The sequence below is a fragment of the Pseudophryne corroboree genome, chromosome 1 (genome assembly GCF_028390025.1).
Source record: "Pseudophryne corroboree isolate aPseCor3 chromosome 1, aPseCor3.hap2, whole genome shotgun sequence".
Lineage (NCBI taxonomy): Eukaryota > Metazoa > Chordata > Amphibia > Anura > Myobatrachidae > Pseudophryne > Pseudophryne corroboree.
The window spans coordinates 189,676,179-189,694,836 of NC_086444.1; the positions used below are offsets into that span (position 1 = coordinate 189,676,179).

At 45.1% G+C, this 18,658-nt stretch overlaps 1 protein-coding gene across 2 annotated transcripts in view; it reads right to left on the reverse strand.

Moving 5' to 3' along the window:
• Window positions 1-11,670: 11,670 nt before the first annotated feature.
• The window catches only part of CCNH (cyclin H), an 81,859-nt gene continuing 74,871 nt past the window's right edge, over window positions 11,671-18,658 (reverse strand). For both annotated transcript variants that reach the window (XM_063963968.1, XM_063963967.1), the window contains 3 exons: window positions 15,277-15,388; window positions 13,647-13,707; window positions 11,671-11,870 (listed from right to left, as the gene is read on the reverse strand). In XM_063963968.1, coding sequence (XP_063820038.1) covers window positions 11,832-11,870; window positions 13,647-13,707; window positions 15,277-15,388 — 212 coding nt within the window. In that variant the 3' untranslated portion in view covers window positions 11,671-11,831. The remainder of the gene's footprint in view (window positions 11,871-13,646; window positions 13,708-15,276; window positions 15,389-18,658) is intronic.

Below are 18,658 nucleotides of genomic sequence, written 5' to 3' on the forward strand. Positions count from 1 at the left end.
TTGTTGAAGTAGGGGCACCTTTACTATCACTTGTTGTGAATACAGCTTGTGAATTGCCTGTAACACTGCCTCCCTGCCTGAGGGAGTGGTTGGCAAGGCAGATTTGAGGAAACGGCGGGGGGGAGACATCTCGAATTCCAGCTTGTACCCCTGAGATACTACTTGAAGGATCCAGGGATCCACCCGTGAGCGAGCCCACTGATTGCTGAAAAATTTGAGACGGGCCCCCACCGCACCTGGCTCCGCCTGAGGAGCCCCAGCGTCATGCTGTGGACTTAGAGGAAGCGGGGGAGGACTTTTGCTCCTGGGAACTGGCTGTATGTTGCAGCTTCTTTCCCCTACCTCTGCCTCTGGGCAGAAAGGACGCGCCTTTAACCCGCTTGCCCCTATTGGGCCGAAAGGACTGTACCTGATAATACGGTGCTTTCTTTGGTTGTGAGGGAACATGGGGTAAAAATGTAGACTTCCCAGCTGTTGCTGTGGATACGAGGTCCGAGAGACCGTCCCCGAACAACTCCTCACCCTTATAAGGCAGAACTTCCATATGTCGTTTGGAATCTGCATCTCCTGTCCACTGCCGAGTCCATAACCCTCTCCTGGCAGAAATGGACATTGCACTAATTTTGGATGCCAGCCGGCAAATATCCCTCTGTGCATCCCTCATGTATAAAAGTGCGTCTTTTATATGTTCTACGTTTAGCAATATAGTGTCCCTGTCTAGGGTATCTATATTTTCTGACAGGGAATCTGACCACGCAGCGGCAGCACTGCACATCCAGGCTGAAGCAATAGCCGGTCTCAGTATAACACCTGTGTGTGTATATATAGATTTTAGGATAGCCTCCTGCTTTCTATCAGCAGATTCCTTCAGGGCGGCCGTATCCGGAGATGGTAGTGCCACCTTCTTTGACAAGCGTGTGAGCGCTTTATCTACCCTAGGGGATGTTTCCCAGCGTGCCCTATCCTCTGGCGGGAAGTAACCTCTTAGAAATTAACAGCTTTTTATCAGGGGAAGCCCACGCTTCTTCACACACTTCATTTAACTCTTCAGATGGAGGAAAAGCTACTGGTATTTTTTTCTCTCCAAACATAATACCCTTTTTTGTGGTACCGGGGGTAACGTCAGAAATGTGCAACACATTTTTCATTGCCTCAATCATGTAACGTGTGGCCCTATTGGAAGTTACATTAGTCTCATCGTCGTCGACACTGGAGTCAGTATCCGTGTCGACATCTGTGTCTGTCATCTGAGGTAGCGGGCGTTTAATAGCCCCTGATGACTTTTGAGACGCCTGGGCAGGCACAGGCTGAGAAGCCGGCTGTCCCACATTAGGTATGTCGTCAAACCTTTTATGCAAGGAGTCGACACTGTCGCGTAATACCTTCCACAGCACCATCCACTCAGGTGTCGACCCCGCAGGGGGTGACATCACGTTTACAGGCATTTGCTCCGCCTCCACATAAGCCTCCTCATCAAACATGTCGACACAGCCGTACCGACACACCGCAAACACACAGGGAATGCTCTGACAGAGGACAGGACCCCACAAAGCCCTTTGGGGAGACAGAGAGAGAGTATGCCAGCACACACCAGAGCGCTATATAACACAGGGATCCCACTATAAATGAGTGTTTTCCCTTATAGCTGCTTTTTTATATATCATATATATATATATATATCTATACTGCGCCTAAATTTAGTGCCCCCCCTCTCTTTTTTACCCTTCTGTAGTGTTCAGACTGCAGGGGAGAGCCAGGGAGCTTCCTTCCAGCGGAGCTGTGAGGGAAAAATGGTGCCAGTGAGGGAGATGGCCCCGCCCCTTTTTCGGCAGACTTTCTCCCGCTTTTTCTGGAATACTGGCAGGGGTAATTTTACATCTATATAGCCTCTAGGACTATATATGATGTAGATTTGCCAGCCAAGGTGTCATATATTGCCCTCAGGGCGCCCCCCCCCCCCAGCGCCCTGCACCCATCAGTGACCGGAGTGTGAGGTGTACATGAGGAGCAATGGCGCACAGCTGCAGTGCTGTGCGCTACCTTGGTGAAGACCGAAGTCTTCTGCCGCCGATTTTCCGAACATCTTCGTGCTTCTGGCTCTGTAAGGGGGACGGCGGCGCGGCTCCGAAAACGAACACCAAGGTCGGGTCCTGCGGTCGATCCCTCTGGAGCTAATGGTGTCCAGTAGCCTAAGAAGCCCAAACGACCACCTGTTAGGTAGGTTTGCTTCTTCTCCCCTTAGTCCCTCGCTGCAGTGAGTCTGTTGCCAGCAGATCTCACTGTAAAATAAAAAACCTAAATATACTTTCTTTCTAGGAGCTCAGGAGAGCCCCTAGTGTGCATCCAGCTCAGCCGGGCACAAGATTCTAACTGAAGTCTGGAGGAGGGTCATAGTGGGAGGAGCCAGTGCACACCAGTTAGACCTAAAGCTTTCTTTATAGTTGTGCCCAGTCTCCTGCGGAGCCGCTATTCCCCATGGTCCTTACGGAGTCCCAGCATCCACTTAGGACGTCAGAGAAAATCTGTTATTGACTACACAATTTGTGACTGAAAATCACCCTATATGTAAGTATATAGAGATGAGATCAATCTGACCACAGTGCACCTGATTTGAGGGTCAGAACAGGACTGACATTACACAGAAAAGTCAGCACACATACTAGCAGTCAGTCACATGTTAAAGCATTAGACATTGCCATATGAGAATACAACCTCCATAACAACTAATACATAAGTAGGAAAATTGTACTTCTGTTTTTAACTGGTTCTTTTTTCAACATAACATGCAGAAAACACAGTAATATACAGGTCTCATATGCAATAGGTACTAAAAATTAACAATTCATACTAAGAAGTAGAGAGAATTTTTAGTACTGTATACCCTGCCTCCGGAGAGCGGGATACAGGGAGACTCACCACACTTCCATATCCAAGCAAATACGCTCGTAAGACGCTGAGTGGATTCAGACGCTACTGATGTACACTACCGCTCTTGATAATGGACACGGACGCTCACTGACGGACACGGATGCTGAGCGGCTTCCACGTGTATGCAGACGCTAAGGCCTGCGACTCGGTCTGGGCGGGATTTCTAGTGTACACAACCGCAGCGTCTAAGCTGCGACAGAGTACCCTAGTGGTAGCGTCTGAGCCGGAAGGGAGGTCATTCAGTTCATGAAACGAGAGACGCGCGGAAACTGGCCATGAACTCGGAGGAGGGGCGGCCAGGAGAGCGTCTGAATCCCCCTGTTGACAAACTCCCAGGATCGCGGCCTCAACCTAGTCCTGGCGCCTACGATCCCCGGAGCGTAGCGCTGTTGCACTCGAGATGTTCGGCGCATCAACACACTGTTTGTAGTCTCCACCAAATCAGTGTAGCTGTGTCCTGACCCCTCTAGTAAGAGGAAGTCCATAGACTCACCGTCTCCCCATGCTCCGGCCACAGCCTGGTTACGTATGCTAGACCTGCTAGAACATCCGACACAGACGCCCGTTGAGACAGCACTAATACCCGAAGGTAAGCGTTGTTGCGACCCGGTGGGGAGTTGTTGGAGCGACTCTTTCTAGTATGCGTTTAAGACGCTGTTAAGGACTTCCGGTTCCGGGTTGATGGCGTGAGGCAGCAATTCCCGGAGCTCCGCCACAACCCGTCAGCAAAAACCTTCTAAAGGCCTCTGACGGCCTCCATTTGCCATGCTCGGCACCCCCCTCGCACCCGCAGCCCTGATGGACCGTTTTGTGACGCCCGTAGCCGTGGCCGGCGCGCAGCCGCAGCGCCAAGAAAAACGCCGCGCGGCGGGGACAATGACTCCCGAGGTTGGCCCTGACCCGGTCTCCCCAGCACCAAAGAAGGTTGCCTCAGTGATAGTGCCTCCGTCGGACCGCGCTGCTGACACTCCGGTATCATATGCCGACGTGGTGGACGCCATCCGGTCCACCATGACCTTCCTCCTCACTCAGGCTGTGGCTGATATTACGCAGCAACTGCAGCAGCTGCAGAATCGTGTATGCCGCACTGAAAATCAATTGGGAGCTGCCATGCATAATGTGGATGAATTACAGCAGGCTGTGAAATCTCTGACTTCAGACAACTACCACATATGGAACAAACTCGATGATACCGCAAACAGATCGAGGAGAAATATTATCAGGCTTGTGGGCCTACCTGAATCTGTAAAAGGCCGAGCACTTGCCCACTTTGTCCGTACCACGCTTCCCACCCTTCTAGGAATTGAACGCGACTGTCGGGATCTGGTGATTGAGAGAATGCATCGTGTGGGCCCGGCCCCTACCCTGAATAAGCGTCGCCCGAGGGTCACGCTGTTCCGCTGCTTGAACTTTCTACATAAGACTGCTTTCTGGTCGGCATCACGACGTATCAAGGACCTGCAATGGGAGGGTCATAGGCTTTTTATTTTCCAGTACTACTCTGTGGAACTGACGAGGGCCCGGAAAGCATTCTCACCCATTTGCTCCCAACTCGTAGCAGAGGGCCGCAAGTTTGGCTTGCTCTATCCAGCCCGTTTACGCATCTATGATGGCTCCTCCTATAGGGACTTCCTTTCCCCAGCAGACGCTCATGTCTTCCTAAGCGAACTTTCTCGACCCCCAGATACTGACATCAGCGATTCACCATCTACCGCATCAACCTGAAATAATTGTGCGACACTGTTTTCCATTATTACGTTGTCTCACATTGTTATGCTTTGTTATGATGCGTTATGCCTCCGCCACAGGTCCACGCTGCATATTCACACTTCATATTTTATTGTTCTTTTTCGATGTTGATATGTTTTGTTACAATTATGTGGCTTCCTAGTCTCAGCTGCTGATATCCCCGGCATATTATACTGCAGATACGACCTAGAGTATTAGGGACCCTGGTTCTCTTATTACTGTGGAGCATCAGGTTAATTATTAACTGTATATCCTTTTTTGCTCTAGTACAACTTAGGGCCAACTTCACTCCCTCCTTATCATGCATGTTTTATATAAATGCAGGGCAAAGCCACTATTTCCTCACTCCTAGCGGAGATGGCTGGGTGGGCGGAGCTCCTCCCTCATGCCCCACTACCGGTTGTTATGTTAATATGGTTTATATCTCTCTTTCTGCTAATTTGTTTTATGGGAAGTCCTGAGTCCTACTGGCGTATAGAACTCTTACTGCCCATACCACTGACTCTTTGGACTCGTTATTTAGAACTATCATGTTGTATTTTTTGTTTGTCTTCCCCCCTCCTTCCCTCCCCCTCTTTCCTCGCAACCCCCCTTCCCCCCTCCGCAACATTAGCCTATGTTTTCCTGCATTATTTAGATGATGAAAGCTGTGGCAATACTTCGACCCCCTTCCTCGTGCCATGCCTACTTTGACGCTTGGCTCGTGGAATGTAGGCGGGTTCAATTCACCAGCGAAACGAAGGAAGATACTCATTTATCTGAATAAACAAAACGTTCACTTAGCTTTCCTACAAGAATCCCATCTAGTTCCCGATGAAGTAGCAAAATTAAACACCTTAGGTTGGTCTGTCCTAGGTTTTAGTTCTTATAACTCAAAAGCTAGAGGTGTAATCATCCTAATCAAAAAACATATTCCCTATGAAGATTTAACAACTCGCTCTGATGCATCAGGTAGGACAGTGCTGCTGACCCTTAAGATTTATGGACAGCCCCTGACTCTTTGTAATGTGTACGCACCATCTACCTATACCAAGAAATTTCTCCAATCACTCATTGCCTTGCTGACCCCACACCTTTCCTCCTCTATCATACTGTGCGGAGACTTTAATCTGGTGACGTCCCTACTGTTAGATAGACCTTCCACTCCTCCTAAAGGCCTGACCCTCCCAAAACTAGGCATGCCTTCACTCGCAGATAGACTCTCATTGGTGGATATTTGGAGGGCTCTCCATCCCACTGATAGGGAGTATACCTGCCTATCCTCAGCCCACCACACCCTATCCCGAATTGATTACATATTCACGTCTCACACCCTCTTTCCTAATATAGTGGATGCTTTCGTAGCCCCAATATCCCTCTCCGACCATGCCCTCGTGACGGCCTCTATCCAAATCTCGGAATTGCAGGACACCCCCAGACTTTGGAAATTCCCCTCCTATCTATCCAAATCGTTGAAATTTCGGAATAGACTTGAAGCTGCCTGGGAAACATATGCCTCTGATAATGCACTACATGCAGACTCTGATCCCATGCTCTTTTGGTTGACAGACAAATCTGTACTGCGGGGGGAGATAATGTCTTATGTAGCTAGTTTACGCAGAAAGCACACTGACTGAACACTATTTGAAGTTCCAGACGGCCCTGACTTCAGCCTTTCAGCAGTTCAAGTCCATGCCAAACGATACCACTAAACATAATTATCTCTTGGCAAAAACACACTTTGACGAATTCCTGTTGACCCTCGGAGATAAATATATGTTCAATGTTAGCTATCGGTTCCACAAATTTGGAAACAAGACGGGTAAATTACTTTCTAACCTCTTGCGTGGCTCTCATCCTCCCCTGACTACGCGACCTCTGATGACAGAATCGGGCAAACTGATTACCACTAATGCTGAGATCTCTGCAGTCATGTGCTCCTTTTATACTGCTCTCTACTCCCCCACAGTTCCCCGCCCATCCCCCTCAGACTTGATTACAGATTCTGCTTCTCCCAATAATTGGGACTCCCTGCCGGTACCTGAATTGCCTCCAGAGCTTAGCCAGTCACTAACATCCCCGATTACCTTGGAAGAGATCCGCCAGACTATTGGTCATTTCAAACATGACAAAGCCCCAGGACCCGATGGTTTCTCTGCTGATTTTTACAAGCTGCTCTTGCCAAAACTAGAGTCCCCATTACTGCATGCGCTTAATTCTATGCTTACATCTCAAACTCTCCCTCCACACTTCAACTCAGCCATCCTTAAAGTTTTACCAAAGCCAGGCAGAGACCTCACCCTCCCGGGATCCTATCGTCCCATCTCCCTACTAAACCTTGACTATAAATTGCTGACCAAGATTCTGGCTGATCGGTTAAAACTACTCCTTCCCCGCATCATCCATCCAGATCAAACGGGCTTTATATGGGGCAGACATTCGGAAGTCAATGTCAGACGCGTGTTATCAGCGGTTCAGGCATCCTCCGCCACCTCTGACCCCGCTTATATCCTTTCCCTCGACGCGGAGAAGGCGTCTGATCTGGTTGAATGGCCCCATCTATACCACTCCTTAGCACGCTTTGGCTTCCCGTCGGTTTTCATAGACTGGATTAGACTCCTATATACTCATCCCCAAATTCAGGTATCCTGCAACTGTGTTTTGTCTCCTCCCTTCCCAATAGGTAGAGGTACACGGCACGGATGCCCACTGTCTCCTTTATTGTTTGATATTGCTCTGGAACCTCTGGCGATAGCCTTGCGAGCGTCCAGGAAATTCCAGGGGGTCCGGATTGGTGATGTGGAGCTCAAGGTGGCATTATTTGCAGACGATATGCTTCTTTTTATTTCTGAACCTGACGTCTCCATCCCAGAGATTCTCCACCTCATATCGTCTTTCGGGAAAATCTCAGGCTATCGTATCAATGTTTCTAAGTCGGAATTACTACCCCTGGGGACCCCTCGTGCACCCATCACCCAACCTGTCCCTACCTTGACGCTGACGTTTAAAACTGTTCTAGATAAGATCACCTACTTGGGAATACAAATCCCATCAGACTTATCCACCTTATATGAAGCCAACTTCACGCCCATGCTACATAAGCTTACCACTACCCTTGACTCTTGGAAACTTTTACCCCTTTCACTCTTGGGCCGATTGGCGGTTCTACAAAGTGTGTTTTTCCCACGCCTATATTATCTCATGCAGATGTTACCCATACGCCTTTCCACGAGAGATCTGGCCTACATTCGCAAAATCCTTACCAAGTTTCTCTGGAAAGGCAAGAGACCCTTCATAGCTTTCAAAAAACTGACTGCTCCCCGTACCGCGGGGGGAGTCGGCCTACTTGACTTCCTCTCATATTCCCTATCTGCCCTTTTTCGTTGGGCTGCTGATTGGCTGACGGACGGTCACGCTTACACAGACCCCGCTTTAGATGAGGCCATGTTTTCTCCCAGCGCACTCCTCCACTCTACCCCGAAACCTATCCCTCCTCACATCCTTGGCTCCCCGCTATTCCATGATATCTATTATGCATGGATTAAAATAAATAAACTGTTCCACAGGAATCATATGTCCACACGGCGAGTTCCTCTCTGGGGTAATCCTGCATTCCCTCCATCTCTCACAAACTCTATCTTCAAACTCTGGAGGACTAAAGAATTATCATGCTCCTCCAAAGTCTACGACCCGGGGGGAAATTTTGTCCTATTCTCTTTCCTCCAGGATAAGTATGACATCCCACAATCACATTTCTACATGTATTTACAGGCTCGACACTATCTTACTTCCATTCTTCACTCCAGGGATCACACCTCACCCCCCTTTGGCCCCCCGGATCCACTACAATCAGTGATTACCTTGTGTGAACGTGTACCCTTTCGCACTAGGATGCTGTACGACCTCCTCACTGACATAACCTCACCCCATAGATGGTCCATGTTACTGTCCCAATGGCAGAAAGATATTCCCTCCCTTACTGACTCTGCAGCTCTAAGCACTTTTTATTGCTCAACTATGAAAACCCTGTCCTCTGCTTATTCACAAGAAGTCCATCTCCGAACCCTACAAAGGGCTTATGTCCTCCAAATTCACCATGCCCGTTACAACCCCCTGGTTTCAGGGGAATGCCCTAAATGTGGTTACCACTCAGCAACTTTCTATCACAATTTCTGGGAATGTGGCCACATTAGGAAATTCTGTGGTAAGGTACTCACCTGTATCAACACTCTGCTCCACACCCGACCCTTTAGCTTGTTTATGTGCGAATTTCCCTCAGTGGGACATGGGTACTCATGGACAAAGGCACATACCGTTGCTGACCATATTGGTCACAGTGTCTAAAAAGATCATTCTCACCCATTGGGTCTCCAGATCTAAGCCTTCATTATCGGAAGTACACAGGAAAATGTTACAAATACTATATCTTGATCGTAGATCTGCATTGGTACATATAGAAACAGATGTTGTTAAATTCTATGCTAGATGGGAAACGTATATTGACTCACTCCCTCGTTCCAAGCAAGCCCACATATCCACGGTCTTAGAATCGACTGAATGGTACCTGCTCCGACAAATCTCATTACAGTCTCCACCGTCATAGCTGAACATCTGACCTTGTACTACCCCTCCCCTTCCTTTTTTCTTACCCCTTATGTGTGACACCCCCCCCCCCCCCACAGGATTTGTTTAGTTAAGTTTGACTGATATATCAGGTTTATTGTTAATCGGAATTGTACTGGCAGATTTGCCCAAGGCAACCAGGAAGGACCTCACCCTAGGAGTCTTAAAATATGATCGGTCACTTGCCTCTGTTTTTTCCTAGACCAGGTACCTGCTTTACTCGCCTCTACACTGTATGCAATTTTATTGCTTGTTATTACTGTTCCTGCTACTCCTTTAGATTGCATGTCACCTGCCTTTCATGCCTAATTTTTATCATCAAACCGTCCTTAGGCGCACCACAATTTCACAAATGAATTATATGTTCCGGACCCAGAATGTGTTCTTAGTCTTCTTCCAACATGCAACAAATTTAGAAAAAGAAACACAATAGCGTAACTCCGTTAAATCCACTAATTATTTTGTGAAGATATCAATGGGATCCGTACCATGTAATGAGTCTACCCTTTGTAGACAAATGACACATTGAACCAGGAAAGATGGATCTCTTCACAGGATTCACACCTCTTCCAGCACCCGTCTCCACAAAAATTGATGATCATTTACAAGAAGGAAATATATATAGTGTGATATTGTTTACAATCTAGTTCTTAAAAGACCGAGGAAATGGGTGGACTCTCACCATTCAAGAAGTCTACCCTTTGTAGACAAATGAAGCATAATGGGGGAAGATACACCGTATCCCAGGAATTCCACTTGTTCTCATACACGTCTCCGCATTAGAAGGATGTCATAAAATATAAAAACAAGTATAATACTGTTTTATTTTAAAATGTAAAAACAGAGGAGTGAATGGACTCTCACCATATATGAACAAATATAAGGCAGTTGTAAATATAAACCAGGCGTCCCCAGCACCTTACACGTCCGTCTATGGATCCTTTCCAAGTATTGAAACGCGTTGGCTGACTGGTGTGGACGTTTTTTGGGGAGCTTGGAAAGGATCCATAGACGGACGTGTAAGGTGCTGGGGACGCCTGGTTTATATTTACAACTGCCTTATATTTGTTCATATATGGTGAGAGTCCATTCACTCCTCTGTTTTTACATTTTAAAATAAAACAGTATTATACTAGTTTTTATATTTTATGACATCCTTCTAATGCGGAGACGTGTATGAGAACAAGTGGAATTCCTGGGATACGGTGTATCTTCCCCCATTATGCTTCATTTGTCTACAAAGGGTAGACTTCTTGAATGGTGAGAGTCCACCCATTTCCTCTGTCTTTTAAGAACTAGATTGTAAACAATATCACACTATATATATTTCCTTCTTGTAAATGATCATCAATTTTTGTGGAGACGGGTGCTGGAAGAGGTGTGAATCCTGTGAAGAGATCCATCTTTCCTGGTTCAATGTGTCATTTGTCTACAAAGGGTAGACTCATTACATGGTACGGATCCCATTGATATCTTCACAAAATAATTAGTGGATTTAACGGAGTTACGCTATTGTGTTTCTTTTTCTAAATTTGTTGCATGTTGGAAGAAGACTAAGAACACATTCTGGGTCCGGAACATATAATTCATTTGTGAAATTGTGGTGCGCCTAAGGACGGTTTGATGATAAAAATCTTTCATTGTTTCTGCATGTTTGGATGTTAGGTGACATCTTAAATATCATTTAATAGTCCTAGAGGGCAGCCTATTAGCGCATGTGGGTATCTTCATCACATAAAAAAGATTTGCCTTTCATGCCTGATATACCTTTTACACCTGATGTCTTGTTATTTTGTTGTATTGTAAAACCTCAATAAAACAGATTTATAAAAATAAAAAAAAGACGCTGTTAAGAGAAGTCGCTCAAAAAAATATAGTAAGTCTATAAAAATAAAATAATAAAAGCTTGAGGCTGATACTCTCAGCAGCCCTGCGACCATGCGGCTTCCTGCCGCACCAAGCAAAAAACTGATTTGACTGAGTCAGGGGGCGGGACTATATGGTGAAGGCCCCAATGCATCCTGGGAGGCCAGAAAGCTTGTGACCGTGTTGGTGCCATTTTCGCTGTCGCTCGACAATATCCCAATGTTATCCTGTGGACCCAGCCAGAGAAAGTATGATCACCAGGCATTGGGGTAAATGTACTGTAGCTGGGAAGCGGCAGCTATCAGTTTGTGGTATTCTTCCAACCTTTTTATCAGGCTTTATTAAATCTGGAAGGAATCAGAATCCTTGAATGGCTAATGTCATCCAATAAAACGGCAAATTTCTGTACACCTGATTTATGACAATATTGGTTGAAAGATTGTGTGGAAGTAATCTGTACTTTTAAAACACAGCCACCTTAAATGTATATCAATGAAGATACTAATGACAAGTAGAGGCGCACAGTAAAGTTTACTATAAATTTTATTTTAGTGCATTAAGCTTAAGTATATTACATCCTCACAAATACTGAACCTGTCTCAGAAGCTTAAAAATGAAAAAAGAAAAACTATATATAAAAGTATGTACACAAAGTTGCAACATGCTGTCTCTAACTACTGCTACAACTAGAGAGATTCCAGCAGGTCATCGTCAGTCCACTCATCCTATAAAAATGAGAAAAAGAAAGGCAATAGTTAACTATAAGACCCAGTATCAGCCTACGGACCTAAACATGTATTCTGCTTACATTTGTAAGGTGTAAACTAGCCATATACGGATATGTACAGATGGTCTCTATTTTATATATAAACATATATACACACATACTGTACATGCAGTTAGACAGGAGCAGTTTTGCAAAGTTCCTGGACCCTCAGACATTGCATGAAGACTGAGTGGTATTAATCGCTCAATTCTTATGAAAATACTGAAACAGGCGTATTCCCGTATTGATGCTTAAAAATTATTTTGGTTAATTATTTTAAGTGACCAATACTTTATTTTTAAAGTTATATGATCCCATTTGCAGGTATGGATACTTTACCACTGCATACAATACAGATCTCTTCACCATTATCACTTGTCACCTATCTTATTTCCTCCTAAATACTGGGGATACCTCTTGTATTTTTCCCATTTCCCCATCTCTCCTGCACCTTCACCACTCCGTTAGTTAGATTCCGGGAACAAATCCACTGGGCTAAGATTACCCGGATGTTATAATATATGCTATTCATATTGTATTCCCTAGATGTCTCAGCTTGAAGGATTGCTTCCTTATTTTAGAGACACAAATATAAGTTATGTTTTATTCTTTACATACCCATACCCTTTACATACCCATTATACATCTGGACATTGGACAGACCCAAATGTCTCTTGTGCACTCCTAACATCCTTTTTTGTTCTCATGTAATATTAACCAAAGTCTGCATCAACAGCCCATGATCTAAACGCCTATTCCATTATGATATGGTTTACATGTCCAATCATTGTGTGACATCCTGTGCGGTTAAATAAACCCTTTTATGCATACAATATATGTCTCAATAACATTCACTTTAGTTACTTACATGAAATATGATACATAATATATTTTTATGAATCCAATTTGTTAAGAGGAAAATTCTCATGTATTTAGGTACCCTCAGCTGTTTCCTTGGTTGGCATTAGCCACTCTTCCCATAAAGCAACGTGCAATGTAATTATGCTAGAGCATTGCAAGTAACTTCTCCAAGGAAACGTGCCTCAGTGATGTACGTTTTTCTGAGTAAATGGATATATTGACTTCTATTGAATAATAAGTCAGAAACAGCACTTTAATGTATACTCCTACGGTGACTGATTAAATGGGAAGAGCTGGCTGTTGGTTTAAAGTCACTATTGTGGCTAGGGCGGGTATATACAGGACTAATCCTTGAAGATTATTTACCAACACTTGTGAAAAGTTACAGAAAATCAGCCTTTAGTAGCCTGGAGATCTGACCGTGAAAACCAATGTCTTTAGTGACAGTTGCTAGGTTTTAGTGTAAGTGTGCAGCTTTGTATTAAAACAGCAGTTCTCAGCTGTTGTCCACAAGTATCACCAGCAGGTCATGTTTTGTGGATTTCTATAACCATGCCCCCCCCCCCCAATAAAAAAACACACATTTGTGTCAACCATTTCTATGACCTTTTCTACTGTCTACCAAATCCATGTCGACCTTTTGACCCAGTCGACCTAATGAATGTGACCATTAATGGTCGACCTATAGTCTGTAGACCTAATAACCCACACCCAATTTTAGTTATGCTTGATTATAAAGTATAGCACACCAGATGGGTCTTCTGCAACTAGCCAGACATGGTTACACCTACTAGATGAGCCTACAGTACCTGCCATTCATTTACCATCATTCTGTATAAATGGTCATAAACAAGAGAAAACAAATTGTGCAAACCTCTTCAGTTTTGGGCTTTTTTGATATATAACCATCATCTTCATAGCCCTTTCTCTTCCTCCTAAAACACAGCAAAGACAGATGTTAAGCACTTGTTGGACAGTTTAATGGTTAACATTACTGCACTGCACCTCATTACTGCACACTACCTCACAGCACTGAGGTCATGGGTTTGAATCCCACCACGGCCCTAATTGTGTGGAGTTTGTATATTCTCTATGTGCTTGCGTGGGTTTCCTCTGTGTGCTCTGGTTCCCCACCACAATCCAAAAATATACTGGTAGGTTAACTGGCGCACAACAAAAAAATTAACCCTAGTGTGAATGTGTGTGCGTGTACATGTGGTAGGGAACATAGATTGTAAGCTCCACTAGGACAGGGACTGATGTGAATGGCCAAATATTCTCTGTAAAGCGCTGTGGAATATGTGTGTACTGTAAAAAATAACTGGCAATAAATAAATATATCATGTTTGTTACTCGGGATACTGAATAATGATGGTCACCTGCATACAATCTACATCATCTTGCTCAAACAGGCAGCACATAAAGGACACTTTCGGATATGGCTGATGTTACTGTACATGTCATCAATCACACAAGACTGTTACAGATATTATTTAATAAAGGGAAGGGGAAGTGGGTGTCTACTGCACTAGTCAATCATTGATTAGCAATTTATTAAATATATGGTGTGAAATCCCCAATATGCATATATGTTGTAGATTAATTTTCAATTGTACACAGGGGGTGCTGCCATAGACAATTCTGAGGGAGTGCAGCAGCAACCTCAACATCCCTGACTCCACCAACAAAGCAGGTATCTGCACTGTGACTCTTCCAGGAGGAATGGAGGTAGTGTGGGAAATGACCAGAAACTGGAGGGAAGAATTGGACCACAGACAAGACTGAGGAATGGTTCGGAACGTACACTCTAATAACTTATAAAAGTTTCCAGAGGCCTAGGCAGTCGATGCACATATCGACACTAAATTCCTCTTTCGCCTACATAATAACAATAATAATAATAGAAAACAATTATATAAAAATACAGCTATTTGTCCTAACAAAGCTGTAAAAGCACTTAAGCAAAAACATTATGTTCTCTGCACAGATATATGTATTACAGGTTGAGTATCCCTTATCCAAAATGCTTGGGACCAGAGGTGTTTTGGATATCGAATTTTTCCGTATTTTGGAATAAATGCATACCATAGTGAGATAGAATGGTGATGGGACCTAAATCTAAGCACAGAATGCATTTATGTTACATATACACCTTATACACACAGCCTGAAGGTAATTTTAGCCAATATTTTTTATAACTTTGCGCATTAAATAAAGTGTGTCTACATTCACACAATTCATTTATGTTTCATATACACCTTATACACACAGCCTGAAGGTCATTTAATACAATATTTTTAATAATTTTGTGCATTAAACAAAGTTTCTATACATTGAGCCATCAAAAAACAAAGGTTTCACTATCTCACGCTCACTCAAAAAAGTCCGTATTTCGGAATATTCCGTATTTCGGAATATTTGGATATGGGATACTCAACCTGTATTATTATTATTAGAGAACGTAACTATAAATGCATTCCTCTCATACTTCTTCTGCTACTTACATATTGACCACTGAGGCAATCTCACTGCTGTGGCACTTTTCCAACTTCTTCTCTATCACAGCAACATCTTCAAGCCTGGGAAATTCATATTTCGACACCAGTAACTTTAATCCTGTATAACAGTCGTTTAAAGATGCATATTAGTCTATTGCTAACACCTTGCCTAACAACAAACATTTACAGTAAGAGGAACTTCCAATCCTAACAATAAACAACCCCATCCAATTAGATGGGGCGAAAAATTAGGATTTTAATACCAGTAAGTCCTTTTCTTGTAGTCCGTAGAGGATGCTGGGGTCCACATTAGTACCATGGGGTATAGACGGGTCCACTAGGAGCCACTGGCACTTTAAGAGTTTGAGAGTGTGGGCTGGCTCCTCCCTCTATGCCCCTCCTACTAGACTCAGTCTAGAAACTGTGCCCGAGGAGACTGAGAACTTCAAGAGAAGGATTTTACACAGATAGTGGCGAGATTCACACCAGCTCACACATATAAGGCAAACCAAGCTAACAAGCTTGAAACTCAGCAACGGCTGAATAACATGACTGAATCAAGTAAAAACACAGGGGGTAATTCCAAGTTGATCGCAGCAGGATTTTTTTTAGCAATTTGGCAAAACCATGTGCACTGCAGGGGAGGCAGATATAACATGTGCAGAAAGAGTTCGATTTGGGTGGGTTATTTTGTTTCTGTGCAGGGTAAATACTGGCTGCTGTATTTTTACAGTGCAAATTAGATTGCAGATTGAACACACCCCACCCAAATCTAACTCTCTCTGCACATGTTATATCTGCCTCCCCTACAGTGCACATGGTTTTGCCCAATTGCTAACAAAAATCCTGCTACGATCAACTTGGAATTACCCCCACAGTACATAACAAAGAACAAAGCAGTACTGAACCAAGTAACCACTGCAGGATAACGAAGAACTGGGCGGGCGCCCAGCATCCTCTACGGACTGCGAGAAAAGGATTTACCGGTAGGTAATTAAAATCCTATTTTCTCTTACATCCTAAAGCTCCCAGAACGGGAGGGAGAGTGCGGAGGCTCCTGCAGAACTGATTGACCAAACTTAAGCTTCTCAGAGGCCAAAGTATCGAACCTGTAGAACTTAGCAAACGTGTTCAACCCAGACCAAGTAGCTGCTTGGCAAAGCTGTAAAGCTGAGACACCCCGGGCAGCCGCCCAGGAAGAACCCACCTTACGAGTAGAGTGGGCCTTAACAGATTATGGACACGGAAGTCCTGCCGTTGAATATGCATGCTGGATAGTGAACTTGATCCACCGAGAGATCGTCTGCTTAGACGCAGGACACCCAAGTTTCTTGGGATCATACAGGACAAATAGAGAGTCCGACTTTCTGTGACGAGCAGTCCTCTTCACTTAGATTTTAAGAGCCCTTACAACATCCAAAGACTTTGATGGAATCGAGGAGTCAGTAGCAACTGGCACCACAATAGGTTAGTTGATATGAAAAGCCAACAAAACCTTCGGAAGGAACTACTGATGCATCCGAAGCTCAGCTCTATCTTCATGGAAGATAAAAAGGGGCTTTTACAAGACAAAGCCCCAAACTCCGACACACGTCGAGCAGAAGCTAAGGCTAACAAATTGACCGCCTTCCACGTGAGAAACTTGACTTCAACCTCCTGTAGAGGCTCGAACGAATCCGATTGGAGGAACTGTAACACTACGTTAAGATCCCAGGGTGCCGTAGGCAGCACAAAAGGGAGTCTGAATATGCGGAACCCCTTTTAAAAAAGTCTGAATCTCAGGGAGGGAAGCCAGTTATTTCTGGAAGAAAATGGATATGGCCGAAATCTGGACCTTCACGGATCCCAACCTCAGGCCCATAGCCACACCTGCTTGCAGGAAGTGGAGAAACCGTCTCAGTTGAAACTCCACCGTAGGAACTTCTTGGATTCACACCAAGACACATACTTTTTCCAAATGCGACGGTAATGTTTAGACGTTACTCCTTTCCTAGCCTGTATCAGGGTAGGAATGACTTTGTTCGGAATGCCCTTCCGAGCTAATATCTGGCGTTCAACCTCCATGCCATCAAACGCAGGCGCAGTAAGTCTTGATAAGCGAACGGCCCCTGTTGCAACAGGTCATCCCGAAGAGGAAGAGGCCTCGAATCTTCCAGCCGTAGATCCAGAAGATCTGCGAACCAAGCCCGTCTTGGCCAGTCCGGGGCAATGAGGATTGCCTGAACTCTTGTTCTCCTTATGAGCTTTAGAACCCTTGGGATGAGTGGAAGTGGAGGAAACACGTACACGGACTGGAACACCCACGTAGTTACCAGGGTGTCCACCACCACTGCTTGCGGGTCTCTCGACCTGGAAAAATACCTCCAAAGCTTCTTATTGAGGCGGGAGGCCATCATGTTGATTTGAGGAACCCCCCAAAGATTTGTCCTCTCTGTGAACACCTCTGGATGGAGGCCCCACTCTCCTGTATGGAGATCGTGTCTGCTGAGGAAGTCCGCTTCCCAGTTGTCTACACCCGAAATGAAAATTGCGGACAGCGCCATCGCATGTTTTTCTGCCCAGAGAATGATTCTTGTTAACTCTGACATCGCTGCCCTGCTCTTCGTTCCGCACTGTCGGTTTATGTAGGCCACCGTCGTTACATTGTCCGACTGCACTTGAATGGCTCGATCTCGCACAAAATGAGCCACCTGAAGAAGACCGTTGTACACGGCTCTTAGTTCCAGAATGTTTATTGGAAGACTGGATTCCAGACCTTCCAGACTTCCTTGGAAGATTTTCTCTTGAGTGACTGCGCCCCAACCCCGGAGACTTGCATCCGTGGTTAGGAGGATCCAGTCCTGAATCCCGAACCTGCAACCCTCCAGAAGGTGAGACATTTGCAGCCACCAGAGGAGTGAAATCCTTGCTTTCGGCGACAGACGTATCCTCAGGTGTAAATGTAGATGAGACCCCGACCACTTGTCCAGGAGATCCAGTTGGAAGAATCGAGCGTGAAATCTTCCGTACTGTAGAGCCTCGTAGGAGGAAACCATCTTCCCCAGAAGGCGAATGCACTGATGAACCGATACCCGGGCTGGCTTCAGGACATCCCGGACCATAGCTTGAATCACCAACGCTTTCTCCTCCGGTAGAAACACCCTCTGCACTTCCGTGTCAAGGATCATCCCCAGGAAAGACAATCTCCTTGTCTGCTCCAAATGTGACTTCGGAATGTTCAGGATCCAACCATGTTCCCTGAGCAGACGAGTCGTGAGAGCAATCGACCGCAACAACTTTTCCCTGGTCAATGCCTTTATCAGCAGATCGTCCAGATATGGAATTATGTTCACCCCCTCCCTGTCTGCGAACGAGAACCATCATTTCTGCCATCACCTTGGTGAACACC